This window comes from Centroberyx gerrardi, chromosome 1 (genome assembly GCF_048128805.1).
Source record: "Centroberyx gerrardi isolate f3 chromosome 1, fCenGer3.hap1.cur.20231027, whole genome shotgun sequence".
NCBI lineage: Eukaryota > Metazoa > Chordata > Actinopteri > Beryciformes > Berycidae > Centroberyx > Centroberyx gerrardi.
In genome coordinates, this window is record NC_135997.1 from 27,169,679 (window position 1) to 27,187,746 (window position 18,068).

The 18,068-nt window shown below is 42.1% G+C and overlaps 2 protein-coding genes across 3 annotated transcripts in view; one reads left to right on the top strand and one right to left on the bottom strand.

Moving 5' to 3' along the window:
* Positions 1-1,435: 1,435 nt before the first annotated feature.
* On the bottom strand, positions 1,436-14,003 carry lsm14ab (LSM14A mRNA processing body assembly factor b). Of its 2 annotated transcripts, none has more exons than XM_078282705.1 (10): positions 13,696-14,003; positions 12,956-13,119; positions 12,101-12,248; positions 9,967-10,161; positions 9,150-9,230; positions 8,594-8,770; positions 6,847-7,003; positions 6,512-6,538; positions 6,173-6,413; positions 1,436-5,903 (listed from the first exon to the last, which is right to left on the bottom strand). In XM_078282705.1, the coding sequence occupies exons 1-10, from the start codon at positions 13,817-13,819 to the stop codon at positions 5,883-5,885; spliced, it is 1,335 nt and encodes a 444-aa protein (XP_078138831.1). In that variant the 5' UTR covers positions 13,820-14,003; the 3' UTR covers positions 1,436-5,882. The 2 variants fall into 2 exon arrangements, with proteins under 2 accessions (XP_078138831.1, XP_071753434.1); XM_071897333.2 differs by having other exon boundaries at positions 1,436-5,906.
* A 671-nt stretch (positions 14,004-14,674) lies between these two features.
* LOC139910134 (transcription initiation factor TFIID subunit 4) overlaps positions 14,675-18,068 on the top strand; it is a 100,782-nt gene continuing 97,388 nt past the window's right edge. Inside the window, exon 1 of the mRNA XM_078283253.1 lies at positions 14,675-16,019. Coding sequence (XP_078139379.1) covers positions 14,675-16,019 — 1,345 coding nt within the window. The remainder of the gene's footprint in view (positions 16,020-18,068) is intronic.

The window sequence follows — 18,068 nt, forward strand, 5'->3', positions numbered from 1 at the left end:
ATGCCTTCTCTTCACCTCTCTTTCCCAACTCTTGCCATTTTTCCATCATCACCTTCCATAATACCTTTGGCTTCCGATTCTCAGGCATCTCAACTTCCACACTCTCATTTCCCTCTGCCGCTGTATGAGCTGCAGCTCAGGTTTATTTCACTTCAACTCCCAACTGCACCATCTGAGAGTGTTTTTGTAGAAGCTCATCGAAAACATCCTGCCTACAAGTACAGGTTAGTAAACTGTAAGGCAGAGCTCCAATGTGCTGCCTTCAAGTGCTCCCGGTAAACTCTTACATCTGAGTTTACAAGTCGTAAATACAACTTGTCGCACATTCAAATGCTTTTGGTTGGAAATAATAACAAAATGGACTGTTTTTTTTTATGGTGGTTGTTTTATTTTAGATATCAAACAGCACAGAGCAACTTTGTGCAATAGCAACAACAGAACAAAGAGGAGAAACGTGAATATTAGTCATGACACAGATGTTTTAATTAATTTACGAACCAAACTGAGCTGCAACCATTGTCGCTGTAAATATAACCAAAAGTTACTCAAAGTGTGAAAATATAAATTATGCCAAACAACAACATAACTCCACTTCTAGATGATGTTAAAGCCTCCACGCTCTGCACCCACATCTCAGCAACTCGGGTGTCATAGAAATTCTCAGTTTTCTCATTATATCCCATCATTGTAAGGTTTCCCAGTCGTATTTACCACTTTTTTGGGTGATTCCTGCGCGCCCATCTCGTAATTGGCATATTTCCGACAGCACAAAACGCAGCATCACTCGCTTTTCCTGTATGCTTGTTTCCACGATGTTGATCTTGTTGATCTTTCGCACAGTTCGGTGTTTTTGGAAGAGAAGTATCCAACAGAAAGAGTGTAATCGTGTTAGGCCACGATAAGTTTGGGCGATGTGTGAAACATGATTATGATTCGCCTTTTTTCAAAAAAGATAAAAGATTTGTAATAAGATAGTAGAAAAAAGCGGAAAGACTCCGTTGTCAAAACGCGCAGACCCTACGGGACTGGGGAGAGGGGGGAGAGGGCACATTGCTGCCACCTAGGGCACAGAAATAGGCTACTATAGGGAATGTGACCAAAATAATACAACTTGCAGTCACTGTCACCCGTACACCTTAAACGAGGTTTAACACTAGTGTGTGATATGTTAAACTAACAATGAGGAGCTCTTACTAAATGTTGCTCTCTTATTTGTTGTGAACAAGGCAAATGCATCAAATATTTCATTAAAAAAAATACAGTATAGCCTATAGGGATCTCATCTCCCCTCATATCCCTAGTTAACACAAAGAATATGGGAAAGCAATGTGATTTTAATACCGGTGAATGTTATGTTATAGTGAAATATGCAAAATGAGTAGATGCAGCCACATGAAGTGTTTGAGTTTTAAGAATAAAACAAGCGAAACGTGGATATTGTACAATTCTTTATCTTTGTTTTGAGTAAAAACCCCATTCTGCTGAGGGTAACCCACTGAGTACATCATGCTGTACATGTTGTCAAGAAAACAATACCTGGGTCACAATTCCAGTGATTGGAAGGAGTAACAAACATATGAAAACTTGTCAGTTTTGAGTAGCTCAGTAATTGGCTTTGTTTGGAATCTCAAATTAGCTCTGGTGCTGCACGCTGGTTATTGCAAAAGCCCAAATCCTGCCTTCTGCCCTGGGTATAAAGTGATGGCTCCTGTGGCGACCATGCACCGTTCAGCAATCTGCACAATATCCAGTCAGACAGCACATTTTCAGCTGCATGGGGCGCTTTGTTCTGAACTACCACAGCAACTCAAAAGGATCTACAAAAGTTTTGTCTTGTAGTAGTGCTATCAATGCATTTGTCAAAAGGTACCTTTGAAGTTAAAGGGAGAGCTGCAGTGCTTAATTTGTGCCGGATCCTGCCGGAACAGGATCCGGCACCTCGCGGTTTTGGACTACCTGCATTCCGGTACCTATTTGCGTGGACCCGGCACCTGGTGGCATGAAACGTTTTTTTTTTTTGTCTGCCATGTAATATTCACAATAGCTAACTCCTCTTTCTTTTCTCCTCCCTTCCAAAAACCTAACTGTCTCATTTCCATATGAAGACAGGTGATTATTAGAAAGTAGCAACAAGCGCATAGTAATCACTTCACATGAGTGAGCTGCTCTGCAGAGTGTGTTATGGTAAACCTCAGACAGCGTCGGCTAAAAGTTGAATTTGCTGTCCATATGTCCGCTGTGTGGACTATTTTGGAAAATTAGACAAGGTAAGCATGATTTTTTTTTGTTTGTAAACGTGTTAGCATATTCTGTAATCTATTAAGTCTCTGCTGGGACAATCAAAATTCATATTTGCATAGATGACTGCGAAACAGAATTTTTTTGGAGTGCGGACCTGTAAGTCCCACAGTTAAATATGCGGGCAACTGCGCATGTTATGTTGAGTGTCCAGAAATAAATGGTGATAACATGAGAATTGGTTGAGTGAAGGGCTGTAAGCCACATCACTGTGGGCATTTCAAAACCAGCGTGGTCCAGCTGAGTGTCGCATTTAGGCCGACTTCTAGCTGCACCACGACACGTTTTATTGCATTATTCGCTGACATTGTTTCCTACATTCAAAATCGATATCCTATGAAAGTATTTGTATTGAATATTGATGCGTAACTACTCGAACCAGAATTTGTCTGGTAAATGGTTGAAGCCATTGCAGTTTCCTTTATGTATGATTAGGATGTCTCATAGTAGCCTACGTGGGCATTTTTATGTTGTGCACAGTGCAGTTACATCTTTAGTCTACTACTTGAAGGGCAGGTTTGCAAAAATGAGCATTATGTAGCCTATGCAATAATCAAATATTGTTATAGGTCCCCAGTAGTCGGAGCTCTAAGGTCATATAGTCGGTCATTTAGTAATGTTTAGGCTGTTAGGTCTACAGTAAGCTGTATGGCTGTACTGAGCACCACCGTGCCTCCAATGCGCAATTGTCTTGATATGTTCCGGAACCTTTTCCCTCCAGACCGACTCGCGGGAACACCGACCACTTGGTGTTCCGGGACCTCATCATTTACAAATTAAGCACTGGAGAGCTGTAAAAATATAGCACTCTGAAGGCACTCCCTAAAGTACTGACAAAACATTAGCTGAGCCAAAAAGAGCAAAAAACAAACAAAAAAACATCCCAATGCTCCCCACACACTGGCCTGAAATCCAGTTCTTATCCCTTTTCTCACTTAGGTCTATTAAAAAAGACAAATTCACTCCACAGAACAGTTAAATGGACAATAATGCAAGAGGAGTATACATACAGATCAAGTTTGGAGGACTGATGAAGTCGATCAGAAATGCTGCCATTTGTAGTTACAGGGTTTCTGCAAGTTCCAGAAAGTCAATTTTAACGCTTTTTTTTTTTTTTAAAAAGACCTTTTCTAATGCCACCAGGAATGCAAAAAAGACAGATTTTAATAAATGAACGCAAGCAAACAGTGTGGGGTAAATGACGACATGCCAATTTAACACAGCTAAAACTATCATTTATCAGGGTCAAAAAGCTGGCAGACCAAGGGAGTAATTAAATTAGTAAATTGTGCATTATTTTAACATGTCACAGAGCTATAGTCACTAAGGACTAAGTCTTTCTCCCCCCAGTTCATCAAATTCTGCAGCACTCAACTGATAATTCTACCAATAACCTCTATACCAGCTTGAAAATGTTGATATGAATGGCGAGCCTACTTAGGTCTCTGTCATACAGTTCTTCCTAGGTATGGTGATCCGCAACTACACTTCCCACGATGAGCCAAACGTGGAGCATTGGGACAAAATGGGCGGTGGTAACAACGGGCTCATTGGGCAATTTTTTAACAGGACAATAGGACAATAACAAGTCTAAAATCAATGCATACCAACACGACAGCAGCAAAAGAAAACAGACATAGTGGCAGGAGAGTCGGCATAAAGGGGTAAAGTTAGAGAGCTGCTACCGAGTCTTAAGGCTAATCTCTAGTTCTGCTGAAGTGTCCCTTAGCGACACCGTAACCAATCACAACCAATCAGAGAGATGGAACACACGCGGTGAACTTGATGAGAGCTCTAAATGACCTTTCAACCTTATCAGAACTCTACAGAAATGTAACAACTAGGCTGATATGGTCAAATTTTATTTTGATTAACGAAACTAATTTCAGACCTCTGAAGATCATAATTCAGATATTTTAATACTATTTAAAACCTTAACCTTATTTTGCATTTTTTTTTTTTACACTTCCAGGACCCACAGAAACCCTGAGTTAAACATATTCTTTGTCAGAGACGACATTCAATCATTTTACAATATTTCCTACTTCGTCCTGATAACACGACGTCATAGCTTTGTAGTGAAAATGCCTGATTGTAGAGACAAAGAAAAAAAGTAGAAAAAGCACAATTTTAAGACACTTCAATGGGGGTAACAAACAAAAAAAAAAAAAACAGGCTTGTAACAAGCAGACGACTCACTATAATTATATTTTGAGCCCATAAAGACGGTGGATTTAGGAGAGGTACTAAAAAAAAAAATGTGCTGACATATGTACTTATAGGCTGCCAAATGCTCACATATTCTTATTGGCAAAATACTGACCGCTACACAACATCTCATTATTTATCCAAAACCAACCTTATTTCAAGGCTTTCCTTGACTTACACAGACCCAGTTCTATCAGTTCATGTTTCTCATTTCAAGAAACGCATTGTGGTGCTGCTCTTCATTTAGCCATGACTGCAGAAAACAATATGACACCTACACAACAGACCCAGCCGGAACAACTACATTTAACAAATAACACGCTAAAGCTAAAATGTAAACCCCATATATGAATCAAATGACGGTCTCTCCCATTGATAGCCTGCATTAGCTTGCCTTTTTTTTTTTTTTATACCAAAAAACATAGTCCTGCAAAAGACTAGATGAAAACCTAAAGCATAAACACAAGTCATTCGCTGGGGGGGTGGGTGGCGTTCTCCACTAGGGGCAAAAATATCTCCTAACGATTCTAAATACTGAATACACATTTCTAAAAACTAGAAATGAGTGTTTGGTAGCCATAATTTGCTTGGGGGCACAGAATAGGACATGAGCTAGATATACATTCATTCATTACAATATTCAGTTCAGATTATGTTCCATTAGTTTGAGGGGAAAAAAAAAAAGGTCCGTCTCATTTTGTGTACATGGCTTAACTTTGAACTCACCACTTCATCAAGAGAATGTATTTCAACATCAAAAAACAAATCAACCCAATGAAACAAGAATGTTTTTCTGCAAACAACGGAGTACAAATACTGAATATCTGACAAGTAGATCTGAGTAGAAAAAAAATGTGGTGAAACAGGAGATGCAGATAATTTTGGTGCCAAGATACATCACTGAATATATAAAAAAAATAAAATAAAAAATAAAGCTATTGATCACATGAATCGTGATCAGAGTACTCACAGTATCAGTGGGCTTTCTGCATACAGCTTTTACACATAACATTATCAAAGACAACTTCAGTAAGAAAGAAAGAAACTTGAATAGATGCAAAAATACTGAGTTATTCCACCAAGGTAATGTATTTACACATGTTCTTGTCCTTCTGATGACTGTCTATCAAACAAAACTCAACTTTTGGGAAAAATAAACAAAAAAAAAAATCACTTTTTCAAGTGGAGAGAAGGGGGATGGGTGAAGAAACTGCACTCACACCCACTGACGTCAAGCAGTCGACCCTAGTGCTGGTGACCAAGTTAAGAGTATGTCTTCATTCTTTCTGTCAAATGTCGAGACCAAAGAAAAGTTCTTGAAGGGGGACATTTCATGACGAAGGGCTACAATTCTTTGTGGATCCGTCGCTGCTGTACTATGCAGCCACCTTGTTGTCCTTCTAGAAGAAAGGAAAACAAGTTTGGACTGGAGTGCAACTGGTAATAGTCTACATGTCCGTCCGTCCATCCATCTAGACACACACACACACACACACACACACACACACACACACAAACACACACACTTCAGAAAGTATTGAACCCTCTTGACTTTCTTGTATTTTGTGGCATTACAACCTGAATTCGAAATGATTTTTTGTCGCCGATATTGCCAATTAGATTTCTAAAACATGTATGTTTAAGTACATGGAACTGAATGATTTACCCTGTATTCAAAGTCAGAGAACTCCCGGCCTCCTCTGCCACCTCTGAATCCGCCTCTGAAACCAGGTGGGGCACCCCGGGGTGGCCCAAAGGATCCTCTGCTTGACGGACGCCCTCGGCCGCCGCGGGGCCCCATGCCGCCTCGGCCGCGGTAGCCTCCTCTTCCTCGGTTATGCCTCAGGGGGATACCGAAGGTCTCGGCGTTCATCCGCCTCTCCTCCGCCCAGGTCGGCCTCCGATCCCTGACAAAGACCAATCAGGATCCATTCTTTTGTAATGAACATGCCTCATCAAAAACAGAGATATTAAACAGCTATTGGCTATAAAGAGTGTGACTTACCTTGAAAATCCTCTTTCACCCGATTTCCTTTAAGAGACAAAAACAAAGATCTTTCAGTGTCTTACAAGGGTGCAATACAAATGTTTTATATAATAAATTCAAAGGCTTGTGTCCATTGTACAAGATACCAGGCAGAGAGTGTCGAGCATCTTGCAGATACCCTAAAGCATTAGTAATTGGTGTCACAAGCCTGTATAAAATATTATACCCAAGACCCCATGATTCTGTTGTTCCTCACGTTTTTTCCTTTCCTGGATTTATTTATTTTTACGGCCCCATATTCCTACAAACTACCAACAATCTGAACTCTGGGCAGTGGGGGTGGACAGACGTACCTTGGATCATCACAGGACAGGTTATCAAAGAAGGACTTGGTCTTGTCATAGTAGCATGAGGTTATCGCCGTGTCCTCCTCCTCAGCGGTGCCTTCGGTAGTCTGATGCTCCGGGTCGGGTTTCTCCTCTCCATTCTGAGCCTTCTCAGGCTTGTCATCTAATCAGAGGAAGATTGTGAAACAGTTTAAACACTTCTTAAAAGACCCACCTGCTAAATTGCCATTTGCACCATTTGAGTGATTCAAATGATTCAAAAGTTTTTTGATCCAGCTGCCGTTAACATTATTGTGACAATGTCCTGATTGGAACACAGTTAAGTGTTCAAGATGATCATAATCAGAGTAACAGGCTATTTAAAGGGATAATGTACGGCGAGCTGGTCATTATTGCTTCACGTCAGGGTCCTGAATCACACTGTCTGGGAATATTTGCAACAAGTGTGCTAGAGCTTTCTAGGTGCTCGGGTATCGGGAATCTGAATGGATACAATAGTTTTTCCCATTCAAATCAACGCTCCTGGATGGTCGGAGCGGCAGACATTTTTATGTGTACCGTCAGATAATATAAAACCTCCTTGGTACGTTGGGCTAGCTTCCGTATAAACCGACTTACAGCAAGTTGCAGAGGTGAGAGGTTTTGCAGCAAGGACCAAGCAGTGGGAAACTGGCGTCTTGCACGATCGTTTTGCTGTCAGCGGGAGCTACTCAAGGATTTTTGGACCGATTGGGTTTAATTGCTCTATATTACTGTTGGTAAGTTGTCACATTTTATTCATTTAACGATAGTCTCGTAACATTACAAAGCTAACCCACTCACGCTGTGAGGCAGCCAGTGTGACACCAGCCAGAATACCATAGAAAACAGTGGAAAGACCATTCTATCCATTCAAATTCTGTGGGTTTGCAGGATTGGTGTTTTTAAAGTCAGTGTAGTTTCACTCACAAGTGCTGTGGTAGCAATGTGTTGTAACTAACGGAATCACCAAACGATATATTTAAATAATGCATTGATTTTACCACTACAGATAGAAAATCACAGAGCTACTTCCTGGTACGTGGATGTACAGTGTACCTGCCTCGAGGTGGCTTTGTTTGACTTATGCCGTACTGCCTGGTGTACGAGTGCACACTGCAATTCCCTTATGCAGGGCTCTTAGAGGAATTACGGTATGCGTTCTTTAGGCGGCCAGAGCAGGGCGCACTGCAAAAAGCAATCTACAATCTAGCAGAACTGTAACCATAGCAATGTAAACAAATCCGATAAGATTGCCGTTCACTAACCAGCAATCAAAAGTTTTATGCTCTCCAAATAAATTAAAAGTAATATTGGAATATGGGGGGGGGGGGGGTGACATGAATCTTCTACATGAATCAAGCACACAAACAAACAAGGAGTGAATGACAATATCGGGCGCTAAAATAAAAATAAAAACAGATGCGTCATCTGACAGAGGGAAGCCTGCGTCAATTTAGCTGTGATTCCCAGCTTTTGCCCAATACAAGCTGTCTGAATCGATGCAGCCAAATCTTAGGCATTGAACCAAAGAAATCAAGCCTGATGAAAAACAGCCAGCACTGCTGAAAAATAAATTAAGTGGGTTTTTTTTCCATATTGTTGCATTTAAGTGAGAAATAATAAATTCTGAGCCACCTTGAATGCTGAATAAAGAGACAGTTCATTAATTTTCCCTGTAAGTGCCAGTTTTCCAGCTGTGGCTCTTCAGGACTCAGAGTGTCGGGAGCTGTACCTTTGAGTTTGAGCTTGCTCTGGAGCTCTTTGTCAATCTCATCTTTGTTGAACTGGGCGTTAGCAGTCTCAAAGTCAAAGTCTTCTTCGAACTTCATGGGGCCGTCCCTACGCACATTGAATCTGCCTCTGCCGCGGTTTCCTCCTCCACGGCCACGACGGGCAGAGGGACCACCAGCTGAGAAACGACAGGGGAAAACTCAGATCCTGCAATACTGTGACATGTAACTTAAAAATTCAATGCCAAGCCAATAGGACCAGTGAACATTAATCAAGACCAAGAAAATCTGAGAAATGTGAATCGGACAGCTAAACTAATAAACATATGAAGTTTTGTTTCAAAACAAAACCACCACCATATGAAACATGAGACACCTACACTGGCAAAATGATTGCTCTCACTAAAGTAAAACTCATTACAGAATATAATGAAAGATCTTTTAGCAACAAACATTTAAGAGGATGGGATTATCCATTTTTTTTAAGGGGGGGGGGGGGGGGCTACTTCATGAATACCAGAAGGTAGAAAGTAATTTCATATAGTGTAAATTACTTACTGGCGTGACGCCTGTTGGGATCCCGGTTTTCAACAGCACCATGCTCATTATCTGGCTGAGGCACTTTCTGAACCTCAGGGGCTAAACAGCAAAAGACACAGAATTTACCATCATGTTGTAACAACAGAGTAAGCAGTCAGCCAGTGTGAGATGGAAATGCTCTACCAAAAGAGACATATAAGCACTACATCCAACAGAATCAATGCTTACAAATACCAATAAATAAGCTACTTGATAAAATAAATATGTTTTAAGCCTGTTGTAGACACAGATACAAGGGGTGGACAAAACAACTGAAACACCGCATGGAAAAAAACGTTTAACTACGAAGTAACTAAATCACTATTGCACAGCTACACAGTCAGTCACATTAAGTTGAATGCCAATTAGTAGGATGTGTCAGCTTTAAAAGAGGTCTGACAATCATCAATTTGATATGGGAGTCAAATAGTCTGTGTCTGAATTGTATGTGCACAGGTTACAAAAACTAAACACCTCGGTGAACAACAGTGACAGGGATAGTCGGACACTTAGAGCAGTTCCTTAACACCACAAAACTACAGCCTCGGAAGTTACCACAGAACTGAATCAACATCTCAGTGGCACCAAGGCAAAGGGTAGAAGGCAAAGGACAGCCCCACTCCTTATAGGGTACTTCATATTCATACTTTAAGTGTTAAAAAGTGTGGGGGAAAAAATTAAATTACGCATAGGGGGGAAATTATTCAAAGAGTCCTAGCCATTAAAAACGCAAACATAAAATCAACATCTTCCCACCAGGTTGAGAGTGAGCAGAAGAAAAGCCAGGTAGCCTTACCCCTTCTCTGCTCCAGGAGGTCTGGGGGCCTCTGGCTGCCAGTGGTGGTGGTGGGTCTGGGAGCTGCCGCCCCCGCCTGACTCCTCTGTCCTACTGGTGCAGGCGGAGCTGGGGCAGCCGACGGGGGGGCCTGTACCGCCTGCTCCAGGGAGGGATTCTTCTTCTTCAGAGGGTCCAGCTGAGGACTAGTGCGTCCTGGAGAACACAGCAAAGTGGGGTTCAAGCAATGTGTATTCTTGATAGCTGAGGCCAATATATTGAAGCTGCTGATAGCCAATATTTTATGCCGATATTCAGCATCTTCACAAATCACGAAGGTATGCTGTTTAGAAATGTCTTCTCCTCTGACCAAATTCAAATTTCAAAGCTTCAGCAAAAACAGTATCTCAGAAATGTGTTGTATGGTTATCTTCACCGCTCCCAATTTCAAACAAAATGAGGTTCAGGTGTGCAGCAGGAAAATCAGAGAGGGGACATGCAGCTGTGCTCTTTTCAAATCAGCAGGGATCAGGTGTTGCTCCTGATGTGCCTTGGAAACTGATGTCTCTGCTTGAAAGGCTTGTTTGAAAATTGTTCGGTTGTAACATAAAGCATTCTTGATCACGATATACACATGGGTGGGCGGTGGGATAAGGGTAGGGGGGAACTTGGGGAGGGTTTTCATATCCTGACCTATTCATAGTATTCTGTTACATCACCACATGGCCATCTTGGTAGGAAAATAACAGGTGATTGTAATAAATTAACCGGTGATTATAATCAAATGACAGCCATAGCCAGTGAGCTGTGTGTATGAAGCATCATATTGGTAGGAAATGCATCTAAGGAATGAGTAATCCACTCAGTTTTATGTGAATTTCATTTTATGTCAAAAAAAGAGTGTAAAAATATTTTGTACACATGTATGACATATACTCAATAAAACATATTTGAAAGAAAATTGTTCAGTTGTTCGTATCGTCATCGGAGGGGCTTTAAAGAGTCACAGCGGCATTATAAAAAGTTTTTCCTCAACATCTAGTCTTTACTTTAACCTAGGCTAGTTATGGTTTTAGGTCATATATAAGACCAGTGGTTCTCAATCCTGGTCGTTGGGACCCAGACCTCGGGCTGGGCGATATAAACAAAACTAATATCACAATAATCGTAGGAAATTATTTAAATATTGATATAACAATATCTGCCAACATGCTCACATGTTAAATAATCAAACAATGCAATGAACTAATGATGATATATGAAGTTATATGAAGTCTGATAAAACTAATTTTCAAATATTCCTATATAAGACAATAAACGAGAATATTGAACTATTGCCTGGTCCTACGGCCAGAGACCCGCTGGTTTTCTTTCTAGCCATCTAGTCAGTGACCATTTTTCACCTGGGACGCAAGGTGAATGCAATTCACTGCAACTAACTATCCGGTAAGAGAGAATAACAGCACTACTGAGGACCCTGAGGACCCTGAGGACCCTGAGGACCCTGAGGACACTGCATCACTGCGAACACTTTCTTTGTAGGTATGACACAGCAGGGTTGCTCACACTGCATTCACGGTAAAAAACATTTGTCACTGGGATGGGACAATTATCAGCGGTCAGTGTTGACATGGAGGAGCTTATATGCATACATTACACAATGTGGAAACACATAACTAACCTCACATTAGGGTTTAAAAATTCTAATTCCAGAAACCAAGCAAGTACATTACACAAGAGCAGCAACATCATTATTGTCACAGTGACAGATAACACAGAGAGGCAAAAAGTTTCTGGAGAGTATTTTAGATGCACTTTGGAGGTGTAGGGAGCCACTTAAAGTCAGTCAGTCACATTTACATTTTAGGCATTTAGCTGACACTATTATCCAGAGTGACGGAGTAAGTGAGCAGGTAGGACAATGTGCTGGCAGTTGCAGGGATAGAATGCATGAACTTCCAGGTGAAGGCTAGTCTCTCTAACCACTAATGTTACGCTTAGCTGCCATCCAGTTTCAACTGAACATAACTGGCAGCCAATGGATGGTATTTAAGTTGCTGGGACAGTTGTTGTTTGCCAGCTAGATGTCACACCTCAAGTGGATAGACTAAAAACAAACAGTAAATAGACACTTATTTCAGACAACGGCCCTTACCTCCTCCAACAGCTCCAAACTGCTGAGGTGCCAGGGGCGTTGAGCCAAACTGGTTGTATGGTGGGACGGGCGCCCTGCTGAAAGGTGCGTAGGACCCCACAGACTGGAATGATGACGATGCTGCAGCAGTGGTGGATCCAATAGAGGACTAGAAGGATAAATCCCCACACAGCCAATTAAAGGACAATGAAAACACTCACTATCACAACACAGCGTACATCATCCTACACTTTTAAGTCTTTAACGCTGCAAGGCCACATCTAGGGTCTCATCTCATTTAATAAAATCATAATCCAGGGCATCAATGACACAGCCTATGGCATTTCTTTCACCATGACTGCAAATTGCATACAGTGGCGCATTTTAAAAAGTGGTGTGGGAAATTGGCAGCACAGAATTTAGTTGCAAAGTTATGAATAGATAGTTATGTTGAAAAGGTGAGAACAGAAATTGGGGAAGTATGCAACGGTCAGTTAATTTAAGTGCTCTACCAGGAACATTTTTTTCTTTTTTAAATTGTTATCAAATGGTACTTTTAATGACATTGACAGAATAACCAGAACCTGTATCCTTCTGAGTTTCCTTTGACCAAATCACTGGATCTGACCTAACTATAACTATCCCTTCTGCTATAAACTAGAGTGAGTGTCCATGTAAAAACTTAGGGATTTGTGGAAAGGGGTCTAATGCGGTTATGTCAAGGGGGTCATTTGATCCATCACTATCCAAGTTGTCAATTTCTCAAGACCATAAAACTGGCCTTAACATAGCTTTTCTATGACAAATGAAAAACCTGATATCCCGGACAGGAATATACAGAAAGTAGGCTGACACTGTATACAAGCAAATTCTTACCTGAACAATGGCAGGGTCCTGGGGCAGTGTACTAGTGGCTTTGGGTGGTTCACACACCGTCAGGTCTTTTATATCACTCCCTCGGAAGATTATGTACTCAAACACTTCATCCCGAGGAGGAATGGGCCTGTCAGTGGGGCGATCTTCAGTGCCGAAAGAACGAACTGTTGGGGAAAGTGTGACAGCCATTACTACTTCACAGGATGTTATTTTAATAGTCTTTGTGTTATTGGGGCTGAGCAGAACTATGCTTTAATGTGACGGCTTGTGTAAAATATTTGATTGTCCGTTTAGGCAAACGAGGATAGAAAATCGTCTGTGATTTGGTGCATGGCTCAAAAACATACTACATTATAACGTTACATGTTCAAAGACGATAACCTAAAGAGAAGATCGTTATCATCGAGTTCACTGAACATACACAGAATGTAACGTTACAAACCAAAAGAAAGTTAAGGGTGCAACATCAAGAGCCGTGAGCCATAATTAACAGCACATCTTTCAACAACAGGCATTTGGTTTGCAATTAGGAGCACTACTTAGCAGCAGCACCGAGTAGTGAATTAGCAGCAGGACGTAAACAAAGAACGCAAGTGTCGGCGAGCACTTAGTTGGCTAATAAGCTAGCTAACATAGCTAACTACGCTGAAACGCGTTACGGCGTCCCGTCGTTGGACACTTTGTAATGTGTACGATAGCTCTTCTTGACGAATGTGGGGTCTGTATTTTGGTTAGCTTACCTTTAGCAAGAGCAACAGTCGAGTTTTCAGTATCAATAGTGTACAAAATTCCTTCATAGCGAATCCCGGCCTTCGAGACGAGGCTAATTTTGCTGCCAATGTAAGGCGTCCCTCCTCCGCTCATATTGTCCCCTGTTTTGAATAACCTAATTACTTCAGTCGGATGTGTTCTCTTTAAAAAGAGAGAGTATCTTCAGGCAAAACGTTTTGCGTCTTTTTAAGCCTTTCAATTGTAAGGGTACTTTTAATGAACTATTTAAACCCGTTCGCTGTTGAACAAATCGCTACCACGACATGGCCGTTTTCATTTTCCTTCACCCGCCGCTAAGGATGTTGGGAAAATGGTTGTGGCTTATTTGTCTAACGCTGCCTCCTCCTCCTTTTACCTCTTTTCGTCTGTGGCGAATGGAAATAACGTGTGATTTGACAAAATATGGAGAGTAGAGTGATATATATGAGTATTCAGTGTATACTCCCCAATTCTGTTCACATTGACAATTATTTGTTGGAAGCAAGAAAAGGAGTCAATTAACCATAGGAGACTTTAGTAGACTTTTGAGATTGCGCCCTCCTATTATATCGCGATATTACACGGGATTGCGTCCCTCCACCCTGCCCCCACCCCAGAGAATCCATTTTTTTAGATGCAGAAAAAAATTGCAAAAAATAGATCTGCATTTGTCTTGAATAGATATAACTGCATGCTTTGGATATTATAAACCTTTTATTAAGGCACACAAAAACTATGTCACACATGCCATATTTGACCTATAGTTCGGCATGGTTATGTAACTACATGCTACATAGGTTGTTACTACATTGCATTATTATCATCCATTAACGGATATTTTCAGAAAAAAGCAGCTATAATTTCTTTCTCTTTTTTTCCTCTTTTAATGACGTCAGATTCATTCCCACAATGCCTAGTAACACGCAAGCGCAATGTAAAAAAATATAAGACGGCAATCCGTGATCAGAGATGGCGGGCGCCTCCGACCCCCTGGAAGATATGCTCTTTTCAGAGGTGGATGAAAAGGCTGTGAGCGATCTAGTGGGCTCTCTGGAGTCGCAGCTTGCTGGCCAAAGCAACCCAGCAGGTAAAACAGATGAAAACAGAGGTGCTGGCTCCGTGACCACCGCTAACCATCACTTAGGAAAAACGCTACCAGCTCCAGTGGGCACCACAACACTAGAACAACAACAACAAGGACGGCGTAATAAAGCTGAGATACGCCAGGAGATCAACTCTAAAGAAATCAGCTCAGATAAAACTATTACATCTCCCTCACTGGGCTCTACCCCGTCCTTTGCCGAGGCTCCCACCACTTCGGCTGTCGGTGTGAACGCCACTACCAGCGGTTTGCAATCACATGGAGCATCCATCACAACATTGACTGCATCTGGTGTGTCAACTTTGGCATCTCCGCCTGCCAGCATCAGCACCACCGCCGTCCGGGGGTCTAAGGTTACCCCGGGCTCAGGTGAGGCGTCGACAGAAGCTAATCCACCGAGGAAACGCATAACCACACAGCGACGGACTGCTTCAGCCCGGATAAAGAGTTTGAACGGCGGAGCTGTAACGACGAGGAGGAATAGCAACACAGCGGTGACCGATAGCGTTAGCTCTGTGGATATCAGTGAAACTACACCAAACTCTGCTCGAGCGGTGACATCCTCTATCAACACCACGACTTTCACCGTATCTAACGCCAACATATCTGCAGGTCAATCGGCTATTGCTCTCGACCGAGGGACTCCTACCATTGCACTGCACAGACTCCCCAATCATATCGTAGCGAGCATAGCCCAGAACGGAAACGGGACCACCGTCTCGGCCTTGGTCCAGCAGGGCGCGCGGATAGGACCTGTCACCTCTCCGGCTTCACAAGTGAACCACAGCAAAACGGTCACGAACACTGGGGCTTCCAAAACGGACGATACTCACTCCAAAATTGTAATGTCAAGCCAGCCTGGTAATGTCAACTCTGTAATAAATACTGTTTCCTCTGCGTCTGCTGTTGTCATACCAACAACAGCAGCAACAGCGACCCAGCCTCCGAGCTCTGCCACAGCCGCTGTGTGTGTCACAGGGGTGGCAACGACTTCTGTAAGTGTAACCGGTCAAACTACATCTGTGACTACAACTACCGGCATGGTCAGGCCCGCGGCTCCCTCTCCGACACCCGCCGTGGCCACCTCGGCACAGTCTCAGCCCCGTCCCGGACTCGCGGCACCTCAAAGGATTGTAGCCCCTCAGCTGATTGTCAGACCGCCTCAGCAGCAGACGACCATTCAGCTGCCCCCCGGGTTTACCATCCCACAGGGTAAGGCTTGCAGGAGAGGATGGAGAGCGGAGAGACATTGTTATTGCATTTGGGAGGTGGTTTAGAATGACACCTATGTGGGAATAAGCCAGCCCGAGACTCATGGGTTTGGTTGTCAGCTGGATATAATGGTGATTGGTGTGAGTGTTTCAGGGGGAGAAGTTGTGTATGTGACATCTTGTTCGTGCACCATGTGTGTCAGTATGTGCCGGGGAATTCTGCAAGTTAAAGTGATTCTGATAGGATGGTGAATGTTGCAGAGATAATACAAGCCATTCAATTCAAATTAGCAGCAGTGTGAGTGCATACAGTTTTAGCATGGGCAGCCCCAGTGGAAATCAAACTCTTAACCCTGGCGGTGTTAGTGCCAAGCACTGGTAGAACCATAAAGGATATTGAATCCCTAACTCTTAGTGCCATGCTGTAGCCATTGAGCTTCACAGCACCACCAGATGACATGAAACCACACATCTGTAATGGGTAAAAGAAGAATAAAATAAACCTTTCATGATCTCTGTGGGGAAACTTGGTCAAATAACATTTATATGTACATTTTACACATTTAGCTGATGCTCTTAACCAGAGTGGCTCACAATAAGTGAGTAGACAGGAGTTTGGTGTCTTCTTTCAGAGCGACACTTTAACAAACTTTAACACAACACACATTGACTGCTGTGGGGATCAAACCTGTGATCTTTTGCTTATAGGACATACTCCCTAACCACTAGGTCACCCTGCTGCTCCAATATCTCAAGGGAAATAACGTCTTGAGTTGACTGTCAGGGGGTGGGACATGCTGGCATCCCTAGAATTTCCCTTCCCAATAAAATACAACCACTAAAGTATTCATATATCATATTCTTCTTTTAAGAAAGTGCCATAAAAACAAGTGAACATTTGGAAGTTTCCCATCTACAGCAGAATTTACCAGATTTGCCAGACACTTTAATGATGTGCCAGGCCAGCGGTATTATTTGCGGTATGTGTATGGATCAGCGGTCTGCCACCAAAACTATAAAACAAATTTTCACACTTCCATTTGTGACTTGAACTGAAGTTTCAAACACTTGTGTTTCACAATAGCGTTTCCAAGAATAATAATCAGAATCACTATATCGCCAATTACAATAAAAGTATAGGAATTTGTCTTGGTGTTAGTGCAGAGACATATCGTCAACTTCAAACGTTTTACAATACATATTGACATACACCGTACAGGGACAACAGGACTTCACCTATATGGTGCATAAAGACAGTGCAACACACACTGTGGCTAGCAGCCTATACCAAGATCAAGAAGAGATATATGTATGTAGATGCACAAGTCCTTTAAGGCATGCAAAGCCCTACTAGATCTTCTTTAAAGGCAGTGGGATGGTGGAATTACTTCCTGAATAGTGACACATGCGTAAAATACATTTGCTTTTCCTTTTAGCATAATGTCTTTTTTTTGCTGCCCAAGAAATTGCAACTTACTTAGTGGAGACCTGTTGCGCTCCACACTACAATGACCAGCAAAGCATCTGCGGTCAGAATTAACAGTGTTTTCGTATTGTTATTGAATTATTGTAAGTAAAGATGGTGATGCACAGGGCGATGTTTTGGGCAACTCTGATGGGCAAGCAGTGCTCAAAGAGCTGCCCCAGCGCCGGTGCTGTAACCACATTGGAACATCTTGTTGTCAGGAAACATGCTGGATAGATTTTTGACCCTGTGGCTCACTTTGCTTCCTGATGCTGGGAGCATTGCTCGTCTATATTGTCCAAGATTACAAAGTGTATCACTGACTGAATTTACTCATCTGATTAATCTACATTTTAAACATTTATGAGTGTCTAAATAAATTACTGGAAGTGCATTTTTTCCACTGCTTATCAGGGTGGGAAATTATTTAGCCACCAGCCAAATGCTGCTACATTTTGGCTATGGCCGGTAAATTTGGCTACCCTGTTAGCCACTTTGGCAGGTAGCCAATCATGATTTGAAGGTCCTATTCTGTCCTGTAGTAAAACTGGCTGGTGAATCAGATGTAATTGTCAAAAAGGTTAG

Bases quoted from the DNA above. Each gene is read 5' to 3' on its own strand.
- lsm14ab (XM_071897333.2), bottom strand. From the start codon at position 13,819: ATGAGCGGAGGAGGGACGCCTTACATTGGCAGCAAAATTAGCCTCGTC. The intron at 8,771-9,149 runs GTAAGTAATTTA...GTCGTTTCTCAG, and splicing joins TCCCAACAGGCGTCACGCCA to CTGGTGGTCCCTCTGCCCGT. The intron at 5,907-6,172 runs GTAAATCATTCA...CCTTTCTTCTAG, and splicing joins TCTCTGACTTTGAATACAGG to AAGGACAACAAGGTGGCTGC.